This window comes from Oryzias latipes, chromosome 23, assembly GCF_053564925.1.
Source record: "Oryzias latipes strain Hd-rR chromosome 23, Olatipes_Hd-rR_3.1".
In the NCBI taxonomy this organism is placed as follows: domain Eukaryota; kingdom Metazoa; phylum Chordata; class Actinopteri; order Beloniformes; family Adrianichthyidae; genus Oryzias; species Oryzias latipes.
This window is the reverse complement of record NC_136259.1, coordinates 23280776-23303679: the sequence shown is the minus strand read 5'-3', so window position 1 is coordinate 23303679 and position 22904 is coordinate 23280776. Positions and strand designations below refer to the sequence as shown.

At 39.8% G+C, this 22904-nt stretch overlaps 2 protein-coding genes across 2 annotated transcripts in view; both read right to left on the bottom strand.

Moving 5' to 3' along the window:
- Positions 1-13401, bottom strand: part of creb3l2 (cAMP responsive element binding protein 3-like 2) — a 29612-nt gene extending 16211 nt beyond the window's left edge. Inside the window, exons 1-2 of the mRNA XM_023952418.2 lie at positions 13075-13401; positions 12795-12990 (exon numbers count right to left, since the gene is read on the bottom strand). Of these exons, the coding sequence (XP_023808186.1) occupies positions 12795-12893 (99 nt within the window). The 5' untranslated portion in view covers positions 12894-12990; positions 13075-13401. The remainder of the gene's footprint in view (positions 1-12794; positions 12991-13074) is intronic.
- A 4278-nt stretch (positions 13402-17679) lies between these two features.
- Positions 17680-22886, bottom strand: ssbp1 (single-stranded DNA binding protein 1). The gene is made up of 7 exons (XM_004083219.4): positions 22051-22886; positions 20466-20535; positions 20329-20386; positions 19953-20093; positions 19142-19229; positions 18263-18351; positions 17680-18192 (listed from the first exon to the last, which is right to left on the bottom strand). Exons 2-7 carry the CDS (start codon positions 20487-20489, stop codon positions 18149-18151), a joined length of 444 nt encoding a protein of 147 aa, XP_004083267.1. The 5' UTR covers positions 20490-20535; positions 22051-22886; the 3' UTR covers positions 17680-18148.
- Between the last annotated feature and the right edge of the window lie 18 nt (positions 22887-22904).

Below are 22904 nucleotides of genomic sequence, written 5' to 3'. Positions count from 1 at the left end.
CTTCTGTGGACAAGACCTAAACATGCAAGAGTTAGGGAAAAGATTTGTCCGCTAAAACTGGACCTTCTGGGTTAAGGTGAGAAGAAGAAGAAGTGCAACCACTTTGTAGACAAAACAAATCCAACCCTGGAATTCACACAAAGTCTTTTAATTATGATTACGAAATTTTTAGCCAACATGTTTTTTTTTTAAAATAGTGTCGGTTTATTTAGGGCATAGTTTCTGCAATAAATTGTGGGCGGGACCTTAGTGTGGAGCACCCCGCCCCCTCCCCGTTGCCAAGAGCTCTCTGTGCAGGGAGCTTGACACAGATACGATCTTTTTCAAATAGCAGTTTTTCGTCTGCTCTTGATTCACAATGATCTGAACACAAGAACGCTCAGAAATGCAATTTTGAGCTAAATGTTCCTTGTCTATCATCAGACAAATGCCACAAAAACATGTTTGCTATGTTCACATTAGGGATGAGATGTGCGCCTAACGTGTTTTTGAACGCGCTACATTGTCTTCCTTGTTTTCAGCTATAGTATTCACACTGGACAAGCAGGGATGGGCTTCTTCTTCTTTTTCTACTGTTTACTAGCGCATGTTCACCCCCTACAGCTGGAAGAGCCTTGATGTGAAATGTCAAAGTGAGGAAATCTATCAGGCTTTGTCTCTCACAGCTCTATTCTAATAATTGAAAGTCTTGGTGTCGTAGAATTCCAGCCGGACACAAGCCGCAATTATTAATTTTTTTCCTCCATGATCAATTTTCAAACAGCCGGCACAAAAATGTTTGTTCAGTTTCGTTAAAATCTGCCTCACAGTTTGATTCAATGACTTAATAGAACAAAGATCTGTGCAGTGACTCTGGTTATTCTGATAAATTCTTTTCTGGTAAAAACCTCCATGGAAATACATCCAAATGCAGTTTGTGTTTACAAAATAAAAGCCCTGCAGTTGAAGCATGAGCTGCTGATTTGGACATTTTTGACCATTGATGCTGACCAAACAGAAAGACAACGCTCTTTGGGGGTGGGACTTAAAGACACAGGACCCGAGTAAAGCACCTTAACCACAACGAATGAGGTTTTGCAAAACTTCACAATACCAGACAAACGCAATGTCTTTAGAAAATCTGGACTAAAAAAATAAAAACGAGTAATATTCCTCTCTTACTGTAAAGAAAAGGTTCCAGTTTCCTTTGGATCCGACATCTAACTGCTGAGAAAACAGAACGCTCGCCAGCCTTCAGATAAGCCTGATGGGTAGCAGAGCAACCAGTGACTTATCACCCGCGGTAACGGCCCTGAGCTACAGGCTCTGCTTCAGCGGCCAAACGCCAAAATCCAGACGTTTTGACCTTGCAGGGCTTCTGCCGTCTGCGTTTTATCTGCAGGGGCGGCAGCCTGCCTGGATAAAGGAGGCGGGGGGCGCCAACAGGATAAAAACTCTGCGTGTGTTATGCAGTCACAAAGACAGTAATAACATTTGGCCGTCCCATCTTATCGTGGTGCGCAACCACATCTGCGTCTGATCTCAGCCAAAATAAGCCGACTGAGCGAAAACCTTCCCAAAGAAACCTGAGCCGCTTCCCACACGGGAATTGAAAAAAAAACGCAGTGACCCGGATTCCTGACGTCCATCCCAGCCTGGATACCACGGAACGTTAGATAAAGGAAAACAAAGGATAAGCAGCGACAGTACCACACCTCCTTTGTATAAAGTTTCTGCACCTTTATTTAGGATCGTGTGCACTGCAATGGTGTAAACTGTCAGAAATGTTCCAACACAATCTTCAGATTACTTCTCTATTAAAAGACATAAACGTACACTGTGAGGTAAAAACAGAGACCTTCAATACTGATGCTGAGAGGATTTTTCATAAACAGACAGGTTTCTACATAAAAATAACATTTAAAACACACAAATGCTGAAAAAACAGATGTATTTCATCACTAAAAGGCCTTCAGCTACTTTCTGGTTGCTCAGCAGATCAAGATAAAAAAATAAGAAAGTTTGAAATTGTCTCAAAAACCAGCTATTGAACAAATACATGAAAGAAGTATAAAGATATATACATATATGTGTGTGTGTGTGTGTGTGTGTTTTAATTGACCTTATTATGAATAAATACAAGTTATTTATTACCAAAACTGTTGTTTTATTTCATCTTTTATTCATATAATTAATAGAAAAGAAATCCTTGTTTTATTTTGCAGAAAGATGTCTGGTGTCAACTGGCACAAAAAATACAATAAAGTGAGAGAGACTTTTAACCATTATGTTAAATAAAACTGTTAATATTGTTATTACTATCTATTTTCAATTTCAATTTTTCAATTTTTAGGCAAAATTCAAAAACCTGTGTCGTTTTCTAGGACATAGTTTATTAAAAATTCTTCTCCAAATCGTGGGCAGCATTTTTGGCGCAGAGTAACCCCGCCTCCACTTCCCATCACCGTTACAGAGAGCTCCACGCTACACTCTCCTGCTAGCTTACAGCCCAAACTAACATTAGTGGAGCAATAAAATCGGCGAGCTGCTGTATATCAGATCTATCCAGCCGTCCAGTTCTGATCCAGATTCCAGCTCAGACGAGAAAAACAAAGACGTTCATGGATCCGTTTGTCTGACAGTGGATCCATCAGAATAGAGCGGAGATCTTGTCGCCCGTCGTATTTGCTACGTCACAAATACGATCTTATCTAAACAACATTTCTAAATCTGCTCCTGATTCACACTGATTTACTCAGAAATTCAATTTAGATGTTCTTTACAAATGTCTGCCACCATCAAGCTATGCAATACGCATAATGCAAACATAAATGGTTACCGTAAATGTGCTAAAGCAATCTGGCAGATTGAAGTATTTATGCTGCAAGGGGGCTACTTTGGTGCAGCAGTAGAGCGGTCGACCTCTTATCTGAACATTACAGGTTCGAGTCCCACCTCGAAGTGTCCTTGGACAATAAACCGAACCCCACCATACCTCTGGTGGTAGTTTTTTTTTTTTTTTGCTGATGTCCATCAGTGTGAATGTGTGGACGGGACTGTGACTGTAAAGAACGTTGGGCCTTTGAGGAAGCTAAAAGGCGCTATAAGGGCATGCACCATTTCACAAATCAAATTAATCCCTTTATGCATTTGACCAATCGGATGGATCCCTTCATGTTGTTGTCCAATCGGATGGACCCGCCTCCTCGCCTCCTGTGTAGACGAGAGTCGTTTGGAGAGTAATTTAAGTTATGTTGACTCTTATAAGAAATACAACGACACATTTATTTACACAAGTTGTGTCTGTTTGTGCAGCGGTGATGTGTGGGTGGAGTGACGGCTAAAAAACAACAGGATGTGGGGGGGGGGGACTGCAGGGTTGATGTCCAGCTGAGCCCCCCCCCCCCCCCCCCCCCCCACACACACACACACAAACGGTTACAGGACGGAAACACGCCAAACGGTGTGAGGAGGCTTATTTTAGCCGTCTCAATAAAAAAAGTCAAATTCCCCACAACAGGGAATGGAGACGGGAAGTTCAGGAGGAGAAAAGTGCCCCCCCACCATGACTCTTTTGTGTACTTCAGTAGCCAAAATAGCTCTTTTTGATGACCACCAAAAGAACCTTAAAGTTGAATAAAAAAAACACAAACTGGGTCACCCCGACTGACATGTCAAAACCATGACATCAGGAGCAGTTTAACTAAAGTCTGAAGTTTCCATAAAAACCTGGAGACCCTGAAGTCCACTTTCTCCCATTTAAACACAAACAGCTGTTTCGGCTGAAGAACTGGGCGGAGCCTAACCCATGCACAGCATTTATTTCCCTTCCATCTCGCCGCCCGGACGAACTCCTTCACCCCTCCTGCATCTCTTTTTCCATCCACGTCACTGTTCACCCTCTTCTGGGTTTTTCAGAATAAAAGCTCCCTTTGCCCTGACAGGAGGCCGACATTTGGGGGAAACTTGTCGAGGCGCGCCGCCGGTCTGAATTCCTGCGTTGCTGGTGGATGAGGAGAAGTCACACAGACTGACTCACATCTTTGCACACTTGCTGAACTTTGTGCGGATGAATGAGCTTGTTTGTGTCCAATTCAAAAAAAAGAAAAAGAAATGCCGGATGGAAAAATCTCTTCTAGAGGAATGTCAGAAAAGGAGCCGAAGCAGAGGTTTGTGATCAGGTGTGTCCCTCTAACATGAGCTGGAATGGATGCTTTGGTGCGGCGTGACGCCACGCCAAAGCATCCTGATGCATTTTCATGTGATGTAAATCACGCATCAAAAAGCAAGGACGAGCGTGCTGAAAGCGACCAGCTTCATCTGCTTCCTCGTTCATTTGAATCCCAAAATGTGCACATTTTCACCCGAGAAGAACCCGACAATGTCGTCGTCATGGTAACCTCGAGGTCGGTGCTGCATCTGTCATGCGTTCGCATGAGAAATGCTACAACGGTCACCCAAGAGATGGGTCGCCGGTCCTTGAGCAAGGCGTGGAACGTACCCACCAACCCTGTCCTGCTCCCTTCAGAATGCAACGTGTTGTTTGCCCCCCCCCCCCCCCCCCCTTTTTACGCCAACACCACATCTGGCAGCCAAACGTTTCTGCCGCTCACCTGAGGAAACAGCTGCTGGAGGTTGACGGGATCAGAGGTTTGATGAAAAAGCAGACGGTGAACTCCTGACGTGACAGGACATCGTGTCCACACTTCCTCTAACTTAGGGCCCCATACGGGGGCGGGGACGGGGGGGTCTCCAACTGTCTTCAGCCCACGGACCAGTTTAATGGCAGACTGGGCATAAGTGAGCGTCTGGTTTAAGCAAAGTTTATGTTCATCCTCCATAAAACATCTGCAGTCGCTTTAAACTTTATTTGTTCACTAGACTTCATGTAGGAATTATTAAAATGTGATGTGAATAAAAAATTAAGAAGCATCCTTGTGACATTAGACAGCTGAATCTTATAACTGTCACAATAAATCCATATTTGGAGTAAAGACTCCTGGTTTTAGTCTGTTAAATGCAGTTTTTCTTTTATTTTGAAGTCAAAGTCTTTTCTGCCGTTTCCTCTCTGGATCTTTTCAGCGTAAAGAAAGTTTCCAAATCGTTTTTTCTTTGTTTGTTAGCTTTGCTAGCTTCAATTTAGCAGTCCGTGCAGCTGCCGTAATGAGTTTTCAACACATAACGGAGAACTTCCTCTGCGTCAAGAATGAGTCCAATCCAGCAGTTTTTCAGACAAAAACGTCCTTCAGAATCAGAAAATAAATCAAATGGAAAAAATGTGTTTTTTATCTCTAAGCTCCGGTACCAACTGTCCCTTGGACCAGTACCAGCCCGGAGCCAAACACCATTTTTTCGGGTTGTGCAATTCCAAAGTCCAGTGCCTGGGAAATTTCCCATAAGTCTCTGCGAAAAACTAGTGGACATCAATGCTCACTAGTGTGGTGAGTAAACACCACAATGCATTGTGTTTGAATGATTTGTCATTTACAAAACAATGTGTGTAACTTTATTTATTAGAAACCATCCAAGACTTCATCATCAAGATCCATAAATGGTCTTCATAAAATGGCTTCAAATGTGTTTTAAAGTTGTTAGCATGGGTCTGATTTATGTTCAAATGTGGGATACTGGATAGTCCTGCACTATACCGTCTTTTAGGAAGGGGGGGATCGGGCACAAATGTACAGAAAAATGGAGGACCAAATGATGATAAGCATTTTTGTGCTTGGAGTTTATGCCTTAGAAACTACATTAATGCCAAATATCCTGATGTGTTTCTTTCACGTCTGCAGAGCGTTGAGTGGAAAACGACCAAAGCAAGAAGTCAAGAAAAGGATTTGAGGCACGCGGCGGTTCCTGACATTCTGAGCAGGAGCTGACTCGTTGTGGTTCACCTGGGGGTGGGGGGGGGGGGGGGGGTTACAGATGAGGGGGGGTTTAAAGGATAAAAAGCAGCGGAGGGATCTTTATTTCTTCCAACACTGTGGTGCAAACACAACCCAGATTAAATTTGTTCAAATTTCTGTTTAGAGTTCAACTTTTCCCTTAAATCTGGACAAAAGAAGAAGAAGAAGGGATGAAGAGAAGGAAAAGTGGCTAAACAACCACAAGTCTCTGGGTTTCTAGAAGCAGCTTTAAAGGTCGTGGGTGTGTCATAAAGCACACACCCTGCAAACCGCACAGATTTTTCACATTTATGGGGGCTGAAGCAAATGACAGGGGATGAACACTTAAAAAAAGAGCAGAAATGCAGCAAAAAACACACACAGGGGGGTTAAATTTATCTTTGCTGCAGAGAACCAAGGCTCCTCTGGATTTCCCATAATCACCCCCTGCGCCCTGATTGATGCCTTGGCTTTGTGCTTAAATACAGCTTAGAGCGTTCAGCTGGCCGCCGGCAGCGACACGGAGCCCACTCGCAAAAGTTGAGGGGAAAAGTTGCATCAGATTTGCCGGCCCCGTGTTCCCGTGTCCATGTGGGCTCCAGCTGTCAGTCCTAAACGCCAAAAACTTTTATTGGGTCAGCAGACGGTTAGCCAAAGGGAAAAAAAAATGCATTCTTCACAGCTACAGGAGTCCAATAGCTGCAGAAGATTTTCACCAGGACGCATCAAAACCTGCAAACGAATCCACTGTACAAGAGAACTGGACAGACTGGCCCCTCCCCCCTGGTGGTCCAAACAGGAAGTGGCTCCAAGAAAGCAAAATCCAGTAGACTTCTATAGAGAAATAAACAACTATTACTCAGTCATTCTATTGGACAGAACAAACATGTTCTTGATAATCCATTTTCTTAATATTATATTTTTTTGTAGTTCAAGTTATTCAAGTTATAAACTGACCAATCAGATGCCTCAATAAAAGTAGGTGGAGCCTGCTGGCCCCCACGTTCAACATTGGAAACGTTTGATTGACAGATTACATTCAGCCCGCTTTCAAGTGGTAGGGGGTGTGGCCTTCCAACAAGCTCCCTATCTGATAGGTGAGGGTGGTTGCCTTAGCAACACTGACTCGGACCAATCACTGATGAGTCACTCAACTCGAGATCTGCTGCCGCTAAACCATGAAGCAGTTAAAGAAATCCAGCACTACATGTTTCGGTCGGTCAGGGGTTCAAATCCCAACTATTATGTGTTCGGGGAGGACACTAAACCACAAATCCAAAAGTAACCTTTTAGTCAATTAAAACAACTGCATCAGTGGAGATTTTCAAATATAAATGACAGACTCCTCCTTTTTAACTTTTAAATTATTCATTTTTAGGTATCTTAAAGCTTTTATGGTTCATATTTCAATCGCAGTCAGTCGGGACGAAGACTAATTCATTGACATAAAACCTATGTCTTACGTCAAGCACCTTGTGTTCTACGCATGTTGATGATAGACGCCCTACAAATAGAGTGACTGATAACAAAAAAATTAATTTGAATGTTAAAGTATGTGCTTGGGCACAGAGGTGGTTGTATCATGGTTTGGGTTGCTTACACATCACTGAACAGCACCAATACATTTAAGGAGCAATTAAAAACCTTTGTCCACAAGGCATCATTGACATCAGTATTAACAAGCTGCAGATAAAAACGTCTGATGAAACAGGCAAAGTTAGGGCTGCACGATATGAGGAAAACATGCGATATCAGTGATCAATATTGCGATGACGATATAACTTGCGATAAATGAACAAATAGTAAAAACAACAAAAACATTTCCATTTCACTGCAAAAGTTTAATTTAGATAATAGTCAAAATACCTTGAATTAGTCTCCAAATGACTGTCGTCTAATCAGGAGGGCAACCTCTAACATCCGATTGGTCAACAACGTGAAGGGCTCCATCTGATTGGTCAAATGCATAAAGGGATTTTTTTTTAAATGTATTAAATAGTTCAAGTTGCCATAGGATTGTTTTAACATTTAAGGTTTACCATTTATTGCGATTTTCACCAACTTTTTGCGATGTGGATTTTGCACAGCTTGAAATCGCGATAACGATAAATTTGCAATTAATTGTGCAGGCCTAGCCAAAGCCACCCGTCTCCATTCCCTGATTTTTTTCTACATTCTAGTGACTTTTGGAAGACATTCCTCCTTTTCTCTTAACTCGATTGACTACGGATCACTGATCTGCTCCTAGGTCGTCTTTTTCAGCTCCGGCTTCAGAGGAACCATCTGTGGCGCAAAGGTCCAGACGATTAGACGATTCCCTAAAACATGACGGTTAAATTGCTCTCTTTGTGTCACATTTTTAAACCTACGTGACCTCATCAACCCATTTGAAAGAGTTTTTTTATGTCAATATTATTTTTACAGCATTTTTTTAGTTCGTTTGCTGTCTGTTCTCATTTTTAACCCTTGAATGACAAAGACGCTGCAACAATTTGGCAAATTTATGACTACTTAAAATAAAAGTGATGCAAACAGGATGTGCTTCTTGTGCGGCGCTGCAAACAGCCTCAGGGTTGCCTTTCCAGTCGAGACTGTTAAACTGGTGAATATCTTCTAGGATGACAATATTGATAATGTGTTTAAAAAAATGCTGCATGTTCCTCAAAGGTCTGGGGTGTGTTCCACCGGCAACACCTCGGTCTGGAGATGCCGGTTTGGTTTTCCCACGCGCAAAACGGCTAAAACAACGTCTGCAAAAACAGCAACCGCCGTGAAGTCCTGAAAAGAACAGGGAATGTGCGCGCACGTGGACGGCCGACCGTCGCACACACGGGCCTTTCAGACGCACAAGGTCAGCGGGGGGAGCGGGATGCCCTGCCCCAACGGAGAACAGGCTCTGCACTGTCAACAGGCTGTTTGCGCTCTGGGCGTGTGCCTGAATGAAAGAAGTCTGTCCTGAGTGTGCGCCGAGCTGTCAAAGCAGCCATGCGGAGGAGGCCGAGGCAGAGGTTCTGGATCAGAGGAACGCTGTGTCCACTCCAGAAAAGTCCTGGAACAAATGCAGCCATTTTCCCCCTACGTGCAGCAAGTTAAACAAACCTCCGGCCATCGTGTCGTTGCGTCCAAAGGTTTTATTTTGGTCATTTCACTGTTGACTTTTGTCACTGTGCAGGCTTTTTTTTTACGCACTTGGATAGTTAAGCAGGTTTTGTTCACAGGTTAAAGGGGGGAAAATGTTCATTTGCATTCGCATCGCCCTCGACAACCTGCGTTCAAGTGGCCACTTCCAATGAAAACTCCATGTAAACAGGCCGTTCAGGCTTCTGTGTTCAAAAGCTCGTTCAAGCATCACTATGCAAATGTTTACAATTATATTTGGGCTCTGTGTACAAAATGCATGGCCAGGTCAAACTTCCACCAATCAGGGACTCGGATTTGGTAGTGACATATAGATGGCGTCCTTTTTAATGTTCTTGCAGTTACAACAGCTGCTCGTCTTCAGTTTAGTTGAATTGTGTCTGTTGGCTTTTTCACCTTAATCCTGTTTCTTAAATGTTGTTATTACTTCTACTTAAGTTTAACATATAAAATAATCCAGACGTTATTAGAAAAGTGTTTCAGTTAGAAAGATGACTTGGACCAAACTCTGGGATGTTTGGCTGTTAATAAACACAAACCTTGAAGGAGAACTAAACTGTTGACCTCTGATTTCATCAAGAAGATTTAAAAACTGTTTGATGTGTTCATTGTGGTTTCAAGACGTTCAACAGGGAAGACTCATTTTACGCTGAGATGCTGTCACTTTAACCCAATGCATCATGGGAGATGTAGTGCAAAAACTGCAGACAGACTAGCATCTCTGAGCTTCATTGTTTTCTTCACTTGTTCCACGGTCTGACACCGAAATCCGCGGAAAGCTAAACCGCTAGACGAGCTTTAGCTGGTATTTTTGTTGGAACTGAGAAACTTTATGAGCAGAATCGGAACAAGGAAGTGAAGACTTTAACCACTTCTGATTGGTCAGACTGATGATCTATGATTAAGCCTCCAAGAATGATTGGTGGAGACAGTTAAAGGGGCGGGACTTTTCAGAAAACAGAGCTGAAGCTGCGGCTAAATCGCGGTACCGTCATTCTTATCAAAATGTCTTTAATAGAATCAAATAAACACAAAAAAAGTATTTTATGATCTTTCATATTCCAAACTTCTCAGTGTTTTATCAGGACCTGTTTGGATGAACACAGAGCTGATATCCTGGAGATGGGAAATGTTTTTAGATCAGTGAAAATGGGTAAATTGACGGCACACTTATTGAAAAACACTACTCTAATGCACCACAGAACCAATATTTAGCAACAAGGAAGTATCCTGATAAAGCTAAACTGGAAATCCAAGCTTGCTAAAAAAAAATCAAGTGCTCCAACAGGAAATTCTTGCTTTATATTGACTTGACAGATTTCAAATGAACAAAAATGTCTGCATTCTTCTCACAGGCTTTCCTCAGAAAAGGAATAAACTTTTTAGTCCAATCTAAATCCTTTGAAGTCTGCTTTAGAGCAGCAAAAAAAAACTCTTGATGCAGATTTAGCAGTGAAGACACTTTTGTTTTCACCTACAGAAAAATGTGAAACACGACAATCAGGCACGCCCACAAAAGCAACTATTGTTCCTTTTCAGAGGCGACATAAAAGCCACTTCAAATCCAACCTGAGGAACCTGAAGGCTTCCAGAGGTGGGCGGGGCATCCTGCCAGCGGACGGTTCAGGTTCACGCCGATGTGAGGAATCCGGCAGGAGAAGCCCCCCAGGAGGGGGCCGGAGCTGAACAAAGACTCCAGTCTGTCTCTGAAGCTGCCCCACACACAAACACAAGGCTCCCGTTGGCTCAACACATCCCCCACAATGCCGTTCTTCCTGGTTTAACCTTCAGGGAACCACCACCACCGCTGGCTGCAGTGCCTTTTGAGAGTTGAAGCCAGGAGTCCGGTCAGACTAACATCTGGCTTCAAGATGGACACATGTGGCCAACATGTCTGCTTACTCCACCCGGTCACTGGCCTTTGAACTATAATTCAGCCGTTTTTAGCCAAAATCCAAAAACTTCTAGGACAAAGTTTCTGCAAAGCGGCATCAGTTCATCAGAAATTCACCACAGAATTGTGGGCGGGCCTGCTGGTGAGGAGAAAGCCTTCCCCCCACTTCCCGTCATCCATGTTTACACTCTCTCCAGCTAGCTTACAGCCCCTCACACCCCCAACCTCACATCAGCGACGCAACAAAAATGGCGAGCAATATTGGAGCAGAGAGCTACGATCTTTTTCAAACGGCCTTTTCTCGTCTGCTCCTCATTCACAAGGATTTGAATTTAAAAAATACTCAAAAAAACCCTTTTCAGCTTGTTTAATTCATATAAGTCCTCAGGCCACAGGAAGATGAGGCCTTATTCGTTTTCATCGGACTCGGTCTTCAAATGGTCTAAATGTGTCGTTAAAACTGGAGGAAATCCTGCAGAGGATGTCGATTCCCCTCTGATGTGAGAGCAGGATTCAAACAGGACGTCCGGCTTTGATCTTTTGAGTCAAACAGCTTCATTTGCTCCTTAAGAGCAACAGGTCTTTGCACGCCTGCTGTGGAGACGCAGACGGGCTCCTCCAGGAGGTTTAAAGAGCCTGGAAGAGCCGTGGAAACACAACCACCTGTGTGGGTTCAGGCTCCTGCACTCTGTGTGTGTGTGTGTGTGTGTCTGCAATCCAGCTGTCTGGAAACCACACAAACATGCACACACACACACCACATTCTCCATCCCACAATCCTCCTGGCTCGCAGGGAAACTAAGGCTCAGCAATGCCTGCAAGACTGAGACCCAGTTATGTAACACAGCATCGCTTTAAATTCAAGTTCCTGATCGATTCTATCAGCGCTCCAATGCTGTGTGAGTACAGGAAGAGAGTCCCACGACATAAAAGTCCTCAACGTTCAGAGATAAAAATGGAAAAACTTCATCTTCAAGATGAGGACACGTTTCTCTGATCATTTCAGAAATCCAGAAAGAAGCTCAAAGTTGCAAAAACATGAAGAGTTGCACAATAAATCAACCATGTAAGAGTCATATTTCAAAACACTGCTGACTTTTCACATCTTCATGGAACTATTAAACATTCAAGTGTAATATTTAACAATCTTACATGTTATTTTTTTTCTAAAAAAATAAAAAATAAAGGATGTAAATCCTGCAAACAACAGGAAAATTGTAAAAATTGACACATTTAGTCAATTCCTCACACTAAACTATCTGTTATGGCAAATGTAAAGAAAAAATATAAACATATTAGCACACGAATCATATTTTTAACATAAATAATAAGCAATTTGTCCTTTTTTATTTTTATTTTATCGTCTTCAAGGATTCAGTGTGTAACTGTCCTTGATCTTTTTCAGACATAATAAAAACTTTCACGGCGGCTGTTTACTTAAACACCAAATGATTATCTGATTATTGACTCTTCATGTGCTGTTGTAGTACTTTCTGAATTTAGCCAACCGTTTATCCAAAACCAATTTCAAGAGTGGGTTCCTACATCTCTGAAGGGTTAAAAACTTAAGAAATATGGTGATATTTTTTTTCCAAAGAAAAAGACAAAAAATAAGTTTTATGTTTCTTTCCGTGTCACTTTTAATGCTAAAAAGTTCTAAAAGCTTTAATTCCTCGCACTTATACCTCATTCTAAATGCATAAACTCTTTGCCCTCTATGGAAGCAAACAAAAAAGGCTGCATCCTGGACCCCAAGGCTCACCTGGAGAGCAGGGTGCACCTCTGTTCCCTCCCCCTCGGAGCTCATTAACTGCTTATCAAAGATCTTATTTGGTGATCGCCCCCGACCTGATCAGCAGATCCTGATCGATCACTTGTCGACACAGTGGATCACTCACATTGTTGTAGAGGACCGAGTCGATCTCCCCGCTCTCGGACAGCTCGCTCAGGTTCCTGTCCCAGTTTAGATACGGTTCACTGCTGTCCAGGATCTCCATGACTTCTTCCGTCGTTTAGATATTGGATATTTTTCCCCCCACGTCCTCTGAGGAAACTTCTTGTTGCTATGCAGTTTTTCGCAAATTCCAGATCCAACTCCGCAATAAAAAAAAAGTTCCAAAGTCAGTTGATTTGCGCAAAGAAAAGACACACGAACTTGCTTAGAAAAAAGGCGGATACCGGCGTCCAAAGACTACGACAGGTCGGGTTCGGACCGAGAAATCCTCTCATTGATGTTTAGGATCATCTCCTCGCTGGTTCTGAGTCCTCAAACAGTTTTCTAGGGTCTCTTGTTTTTTGGTTTTTCTTGCCTCCACCTCCTCCTCGGAGCCCAGAGACAGACGGAGGAATGTGTGGGCGGGGCTACGGACAAGTACGACAAGAAAAACGTTCAAAGTTCCCGAATTTGGTTCCAGCGAGATGAAGACGTTTGAACGGACTTTATAACTTAGAAATAAAAAATAAATAGGAGCAAAACAAATTAGCACAGCAGAAAGAATCTGCGGTGAATTATATTTTCCAGCTGTTTGCGCCTCTCCAGAACTGACCTTCAATTTCCGGTAAAAGATTTCAAAGTAAAGGACAAACCAAGCTCCATACAAATATGATGCTACCTGCATTTAAAATTATAGATTTATGGTTACATTTGGTTGAAATTGCTGTGCTGAAAACAACAAACTAAAACTTTGTAGTTAACTTATATGCTTATATGCTAACATATATATGTGCTTTTTATAAATTAATTTTTAATTGTATTTTTCTGTCTCCTGCTATCCCTGACTTTAAATAATGCTTTGTGTGATTTTGTTTTTTGTACTTCTGGCACTTAATTTTTCACTGTATTGCTTAAAAAAAACAATGTATATATATATACATATTGATTGGAAATCAATATCTAATTTTGCTTAAAAAAGGAAACAAAGCCAGCAAAGCTAAATACTTTTGCCACATTTAAGTATTAATTTTCTTAAAATGTCGGTTTGGACCTATATTAGTTTAAATAACTGCATAAAAACAACATTAATCCTGCAAGAAATGTTTGTACAAGCTGAAATTACATAGATTATCTCATAAATCTTTTCGCTTTTTTCATATAATTCCGCTCTTTTACTACTAGTAAATCCAAATGAAAGTGATGGAAGTTCTTGAAAATTATAGAATACATTTAATATATATACATAAAGTACACATTATAGTAATCATCTGTATTTATTGACTTTCATTTAAATCAGTTCAAACACAAATGTCAAATACATTAAACGCACCGTCGGTTTTATTTTGTTATCATTTTTAAGTATTTCCGGTCTGACTGCAGAATTAGTTGTTGATCCCTTTAAACTGAAGCTACAGGTTGGCAATGCCTAAAAGCTCCGCCCACATCAGGCATCTCTTCCAATCAGAAACCTCCTGCCCTGGAAGCTTTGACAAGTCTTTGATTGACAGTGCCGGAGCCAATCAGCATCGCCGCGTGGAATCTCAGTTTCACCAATCACTTTGGGACAAGACAACGCTACATGAGAATCCACCAACAGCTTTTCGAAGACATTTTAAAAATAATTTCAAATATTAATGTTGTTAATTAATGTGAAAATCATTATGTAACTATTAAAATATTATTTTTAGAATATAAATGTTTTAAAAAACGTCATTAACTGGTAGTATATTAAACTAAAAATAAACAATCAGAATGAACAAAACAGAAAGAAAAAAAATGACAAAAAAAAATGTATTAAATAAATAAAAAACTGAAGTCTCTCCAAAATTTGTGTAAGAAAAACAAAAGAAAAATACAGATTAACTAAATCTTTTGACTTTAAGTATTTTTTAGCTTTAAGTATAATTTTATGCTTTGGTGGAAAAAATAAGTAAAGGAAAAACAACTAAAAGTTAGAAAGCTAAAAATGATTTTATAAGTGGAAACCTTTATTTTAAAGCTTAGAACCCCAAAAAACAAAGAACAGGTATTAAAGAATATAGTCTATAAATGTTTTATCCATTTCTAAAATAGGATATTTATTAGCATTTGCATTTATTATCACTTGTTTTTGACAAAAACAGGCTTCAAATCCAATTAAAGCCGCAAGCGGCGTTGTATGGCCCGCAGACGCAACCCGCCTTCCACGCCCAACTCTACGCACCACCGCCCTCACCGCCCACTTTTGATAATGGCTAGTCAAAACTGCATATGCTAATTATGCTAACTATGCTAGCAATGCTAATGTGGCTAAAAGTGCTAGCATAGCGATCAGCACCATCAACTGACTCAGAAAAACAAATTACCTAAAATGCTAATTATGCTAAATATGTAAGCTATGCTAATGTGGCTAAAATTGCTAGCATATTGATCAGCATCATTAACTGACTCAGAAAAACACATTACCTACAATGCTAATCATGCTAACTATGCTAGCTATGCTAATGTGGCTAAAAGTGCTAGCATAGCGATCAGCATCATCAACTGACTCAGAAGAACACATTACCTAAAATGCTAATTATGCTAACTATGTTAGCTATGCTAATGTGGCGAAAAGTGCTAGCATAGCGATCAGCATCATCAACTGACTCAGAAAAAGACATTACCTAAAATGCTAATTATGCTAACTATGCTAGTTATGCTAACATAGCTAAAAGTGCTAGCATAGCGATCAGCATCATCAACTGACTCAGAAAAACACATTCCTCCATTGGTGAGAGTTATATGTCATAAGTTGCTAAAAAAACCACTTTTTCCAAAATGGCGGCTTTTCTGTTGATTTTATCTCCATAGCAACCATTTTATGTTTTGGTCCCCTCGGGAAGACGAACAGATTGACGTCAGTTTCGGACAAATCGGTAAAAGTAAACTTTTTGTCGTCCTTAGCAACAGTGGTTTTATGCTAACCACGCCCACATTCCTTATATGTCCATATCCAGTGTTTTTCAATGTATTCAGTTTCAGGCATTAATGCATGCATTCAATTTTCACTGTATTGTATTGAAATGCATGGGAGTTATAACAGTGCGCCACTTTGCTAGCTTGCCACGCGCACGCCGTTCAAAATCTACAACTTCTAATTCCAACATTTCTTACACAGTAGCTTGCCATTGATGCCCAAAAAGTTTTGAGACGATCGAAGAAAATTCCAACGACAAGTTTACGTTTGAATCTGGTGGTTAAGGTGTTTTTTATAGAAAATTCAAGATGGCCGCCTTTTCCCGAGGTCAAAGGTCGACGAAACTCCAAAGGTGATTGTAGACTTACGCTAGGGACATGCGAGTCAAATTTCGTGAAAATCGCTCGAAAAAAAGTTAAATTTTCCATATCGTGTAAAAACGCGAAAAACTCAAAATGGCAGATTTTGGCACAAAATGGCCGCCAAACCGTAGGTCGTGTGGCCATCACGTAATGATTTCAAAACTTTCTTCGGATATACCCGACAAAGTTATCTGGATGTCGTTAGCCGATTCTTAAAAATAAAATCCGAATTTTTTTTTTTTTTGCCGAGTCAGCACTTTTTTTTGCGACGGTTTTTTGTTTACCACGGCCACATTCCTTTATCGATTTTGTCGTATGTGACATCGTTTTGTTCAGTGTGGGCCAGGGTATCGCATATTTCAGTTTCAGGCTATTCCGATAGAATATGTGCGAGCTAGCTAAAATGGCGATGGTTGCGAATTCGCCATGCGCACGCGTTTCAAATTCTACAACTTCTAATTCCAACATTTTGTCCACAGTAGCTTGCCATTGATGCCTGAGAAGTTTCAAAAAGATCGATAAAAATCCCTAGGACGAGTTTTCGTTTGTATACGTTACTAAAGGTGCTTTTTTATGAAAATTCAAGATGGCCGCCCCTTCCAAAGGTCAAAGGTCAACGAAACTTCTTTGGTTATTGTAGAATCAGGGTCTTGGCATGTGTGTGCAATTTCGTGACAATCGCATAAACAAAAGTGTCGTTTTCCCATATTGTCAAAAAACACGAAAATCGCCATTTCTCTGAGTTCGCCACAAAATGGCCGCCAAGCTGTAGGTCGTGTGGCCATCCCATAATGATTTCAAATCTTCTTTGGGATATCTCCAACACGCGTGTTTTGGGTTCGTCACTGTATTCCAAAATATTTTTTTTTGGCCCCATAAGCGATTTTCGGCCCATTCATTTTTTTTACGAGAACGCTCGCCGTGATGTCATCGTCGTGGGGGGATTGACGTTTTCTTTGCCGAAAATTCATTTTCAATTTATCCCAGATGTGTGCCAATTTTGGTGAGTTTTCGGGTATGTGGCGGGGGTCAAATTTGAGCTCAAAGACGCCGTTAGAAACGAGAAGAATAATAATAATGAAACGAAGCAGAAACAATATAGAAGTTTTTGCGGTTAGGATTTCCCATGTATTTCAATGCGGCCTGTCTTTTACTATAGGCTGGGCATGTCTTTTTGGCTTTAAACCCGTCTTTTGAGGGCTTTTTTGGGCATTTTTGTGTTTTTGTCGTCATTTTTGCGACTACAATTTTTACGTTTTTGCGTTGGTGTTGTGCGTGTGTGTGTGTATTTTTGTTGCGTTACACAATTGTCGTGTCGTTGTGTGCTTTGGGTGACTTTTGACCCCATTTTTTGGCGTTTTGACGCGTTTTTTTGACGTTTTGGACTTTTTGAGTGTTCGACCCTCGTACCAGTTACAATATGGTCCTTGCAGTCTATGACTGCTGCGGGCCATAAATATAATTTGCTTTCTGGGACAGATTTTGGTGTCATGATAAACTTTCACTGGTCCTGAAGGTCACAGCACCGACAAAACAACCAAAAGATATCGTATTTTTCACATCTTCTAATCATTTTTTATACATTTTTATATGAAGAAGTTGCTGAACTAACCATTTCTTTGGCGAGGACGTAATTGTGTGCAGATTTTACAGCTTTATTTTTGCTACCAACACAAGTTTGTTGTAACTGACAGAGAGAGAAACAAACCTCTCATGCTGGGCGGCACCAGCAGCTTTTCACACAAAAACAGGGTCTCTGATAAACTTGCTTAACAAAAATGTCCATCAAATCCTGCCAGGCAGTTGAAAGGGGCTTTTTGCTCTTAAATCCAGAAGAAAAGCCCAATCCAGGTCACCAACAGTGAGTTTTACTACATGCCAGGATTCTTGGTTTCCCCTGAAGCCTCAGTCTTCAAATGTAGCCGTGGAGTCAAACGCGATCACTTCTCCAGCTTCGTTTTGTCGTCGGGGAAATACAAAAAACACAGCGTCCTGCGGCTGGATGGAGCGGAAGCTCCTTCAGGTTCTGTCCCTCACGTTGTCGCTCAGAAAGACGATGTTGTCTGAGGAGAAAAGCGTACGGTGAGGTGGATTTCAGCGGCGCGGGAGGCGGACGCCAGCGTTTCATCTGACCTGCGATGATGGTGGTGGCCTGACGCCTCACTTGGTTTTTGTCCACATACTCGCCGTAATCCAGTTTTCCCTCCACAAGAATCCTCGACCTGAAAGGAGAGCGATTGATTACACAACCGAAGAACAAAAAAAACCCCACACAAAACGATGAAATTCAGACGATTTAAGACCAGGAAGAAGAAACGTATGATTTCCAATCTGAGCCCAGTGACCAAACTTTCAAGAAATATTAACAGTTTTCTCTTTTTGAGGCGTTTTTATGCCATCCAATCTAAAAAAAATTTAATCATCTAATTGTGTCCAAAATAGTTTTTTTGCCTCCAAAATGGCTAAATAATGACTTTTGGCAGCAGTTCAGGGCATACAAACAGAGAAAAGGGCCATAAATCTAGAGAACAGACTCAAAAATTAATTCAGAAATATTGAATCATGACTTTCTCCAAAAAATTACAAACCAAAAAATACACAAAAATGTAATTTTTCTTCTTATTTTCTGAAGAAAACTCTAACTCAATAAAAGTAACCACAAATAATAAAAACAACATGTTGAAAAATGTTTATTTTTGCAGGTAAAAAGTGTTTCATTTTAATCTGTGTGGATCATCAAGGGGACTTACTGTGTGTCCTATTTATTGCCTCAGCACCTGAATCTTTTTTAGGAATAAACTTTTTAAATAAACTGTGAAAAATAAACTAATTATTTTTCACAGTGAAAAAAATATTTGTTAGGATAAAATAAATGAAGTTAAAAAGTTAAACTGTATTCAAAAAGTATATCTATTCGCTTTCTGTCTATAATTCTTAAGATAAGGTATAGAGAAAAAATGAACATTTCCACAGAAGAAATAAAGGAAATTCATCTCCTTGTGCACTTCGTACCCTTTCTTGACGTACTGGTAGGCCACGTCTCGCAGACCCGGTTTGAACACGGACACTCGATGCCACGTCGTCTTCTGACTGACGTCTCCTAGATTGAGACAGAACATCAAATAAAGTTTTGATCCACATCATGAGAAGTACACAGGAGTTAATGTGCTATATTTAGGCACTTTAAAGCTGAATAAAGCATGAATCTGAACGAAATAACACCTCAGATGTTGACACTTCTTTTTACTTTGGCTCCCTCTAGTGGCAGAAATGAACAGCTGCGTGCAAAAACAAAAAAAACCCTTGCAATGACTGTTCTTTATATAGATTTGTGATTAGTTTTTGGTTTTAAATTGGTTTTTATTTGTGGCATTTTCACAGGAAAGAATAAAATGTGTAAATAACGCAAAAACAATGTAGCAGCAGATAAACTAGATTTTAAAAAGGCTTATATCAGCAAAAAAATTAACTTTAATCTGTAATTGTCTTTAAAAAAAAATTGCATCACTTAAAACAAAAATCTCCCATCTTCTATAAGCCTAACAAAAGGTATAAAATTATGTTTGACCTATAAACGAAGATGGATCTAACTTTTTTTTAAACTAATCTATTTAGAAAAAACATATTTTAAATGTTTTAGCTTTGCAAGCCAGACTAGGTTTTGGCACTCTAATCAAAAAGTAAGAAAGGACAAATGTAAAATTAAACCAACTGAGATAGATCACCTCAGACATAAATCCAGGTGGATTTAATCCCATTTTTTAATAGCTGTGCATTTAAAAGCTGAATCAAAGATAGAAAAATGTGCAGCAGGAAATCTCACCTGTTGAGCTCACCTCCCCCTCGCCGGAGCGCCACATCTCATTGGTTGCTAAAGAGAAGATGGTGACTGGATTTCGACCCTCCACCTGTCTCATCACCGGATCCTGACCAACCCGCCCCAGCAGCTGGACGCGGTTTATCGCTAGGAGGGAACAGGAGACGACACTTAGCCAGAAAACAGAATTCAGGTCGTTTGCCGTTTTAAAATACGACAAAAAAACAAAACAAACATTTTTGATCAAAATCATTTACATTTTTGGATTAAAAGGACTCAAAGGGAACAATTTTCTAAATGTTTACAGATAAATAAAAGCGTGCAACACAGCAACGGTCAGAAGAAACATTTCCTGTTTGATTCAGACACAAACTGCCCTTACACCTTTCCAGGATGAGGCTTGTGTCTGTGCTTCTGCATCTCACCGCCTGTCTGAAGATCTGGAAGAGAGCAAACACGCAAATGTGAAACAAACAGAACAAAACTAAACTAACAACCTGAGCATTTAGTGAAGCCCACCTGCGCAGACGCACTTCTGAACATCCTCTCTGCAGCAAACAGAACCGAGTCCAAATGTCTGCGTGGAGATCTGGAAGATAAGTTCAATACATTCAGGAAAAGAATCGATGATGAAGGAAGTAAAACAATCTAAAGCTTTCAGGAAACTTCACAACAGAAAATAAAGATGCAAAAAATTCAGATTTTTTTTTTTTACAAAACAACAAAAAATAATGTAAAAAAGAAAAAAAAAAGAAACACTTTGTAAATCAGAGGCAGATTAAGACATTAAAAAAAAAGGACAAAAATGATTAAAAAAAACAGAAAAAACGTGGGCAAAAAAAAAAGGAACACGAACAAACATTAAACATAAAAACCTCAACAATGTGAGTAAAACAGAAAATTATAGAAATGTTTTTTCAAAACAAAACAGGAGCAAACTATAAAACTAAAGGACTAAAAGAGTATCAGTTCATCAAGGGTCAGATGTCAGCCCCGTCTTCCTACAGTCCTAATTTTATTAAACATTCTGTCCATTGTTCCAGTTTAATCTCCCCATCTATAATGATTTTTTTATATATATTTTCGTCTTCTTTCCTAATAATCTCTTCTTTGGTTTATCAGCGAATCATCCATAAATAACCTGCATAACTTTTCAAAAATGACAGAAGAGAAAGTTTTTTAACTTTTGGATAAATCACTGATATAATTGATCTAATCGGCATTATTCAGAAGGCAGAAATAAAAGTCTAGAAATTCAAAATAAAAATGATAAATCAGCTAAAAAGGAAACTCCTCTGTGTGTTTCCACATATCTGACTGAAGGCGTTTGGCATTAAACTCCACATTCCAGGTGTTTTCTGACCTACAGGTAAGACGAGGGAACGTGAAGCGTGTCGATAACGCAGAAAAACCCTCATCTACCGTGGCTTCTTTTGAAAACATAATATTCCACCTGCAGCTTCTTCTCACTGACACTTTTCTAGATTACCCTGATGAGCTGTGAGGACAGAATGCCTTAAATAATAAAGCCACTTCTTCTGCACACCAGCTGATGTTCTTGGATTTCGCTTTTTTACCTGTCATAAAGTGTTCATGTTTCATTTAGAGCTGCAGACGTGCAACAATTATTCTGCTAAAACAGATAAATGATTTATGAAAGCATCACCGTGGGTCAATTCATTAAATAAGCTTACAGACGCCTTCATCTTTTAGGATTCATTTCAGTTTATTTGCCACGAGCTCAAAACAAACTTTCATTTGATTGATTTTAGTGGTTTGATTGTTTTTGTAACACAATATTAAATAAATGTTTGCCCGATCATCAAACCAGCAGCGTCTGTTTTTTCAGTTATAATTAGCAATACAGATAATTTATAACAATTAAAGTAAAAATAAAGCAGATAAACATAAATGGACTCAGTCAAAGCGTTCTTCATCACGTTGCTGATGATGATGGAGACCTCCGGGAGACTCCCGCCAAAGAAAGGATAACCGGTTCTTTACCATCAAATGCTCACTTGTAATAATAGTTTATACTAAAATTCATTTATAAAATGATCAACAACATATTTCCCAGAAAAAGCGTTTAAAAGTCGGAACTTACAAGGACCACGAGTCGATTGAAAACTTAGCAGATGCACCGAAGACTTGGGTAACCTTGCTGCTTCCGGTCCGTCTGTGATACGAGTCCGATCAGCGAACTGCGGAGAAATACAGTTCCGGTTTCAAATGAAACAAAATAATGCTTATAAAAAGACGTATTATTATTATTATTATTATTATTATTATTATTATTATTATTATTATTATTATTATTATTATTATTATTATTATTATTATTATTATTATTATTATTATTATTATTATTATATTGCTCAGTAATAAACAATTTCTTTTAAATGCATAGTGCAAAATGACATTTACAGAAAGATTAAAAAAACACAGATTTCGTATAATAAATTTTTATTATTTTAATTTTATTAGGTCTGTTCTTATTACCTGTTTTTTGCTCACATGTTGTAAAGCGTCTTTATGTGCCATTTAAAGCGCTATACAAATAACATTTATCATTATTATTTTCCGTATTATTTCAATTTTAAATTAAATTAATTTTAAATTAAAACAACTGTGGCAGCAGTCTCCCTCGTGTCTAGAAAAAGAGAAAACACATCCACACAATATTAATTGCTTTGGAAACATTTGTTTGCTGCTTTTATTATTATGAACCTTGATGATATAAAAATATTTCTTTGTTTTGAAATTCTTTACTAACGAAGAAACAAAACATTTGATGTTTTTCTGGTTGTATTTCTGTAAACTCGGGCAAACACGGTTGAAAAAAGACCTTCCTGTTGGTGGATTTTCTCAGACTCCTCCAGCAGATGGGGAGCCTGTCTTCTGGAACTTGCCCCCCCCCCCCGCCAGAGGGGTGGAGTTGAGTTCTGGTGGGATGTAGAG

What these genes read in the sequence shown, in the direction of transcription:
- ssbp1 (XM_004083219.4), bottom strand. Translation starts at nt 20,489, where the DNA reads ATGTTCAGAAGTGCGTCTGCGCAG. An exon ending in TCAGAAGTGCGTCTGCGCAG is followed by an intron (nt 20,387 to 20,465) that starts GTGGGCTTCACT and finishes GCTCTCTTCCAG; the next exon opens with ATCTTCAGACAGGCGGTGAG. An exon ending in TACCAGTACGTCAAGAAAGG is followed by an intron (nt 18,352 to 19,141) that starts GTACGAAGTGCA and finishes CTCTCCTTTCAG; the next exon opens with GTCGAGGATTCTTGTGGAGG.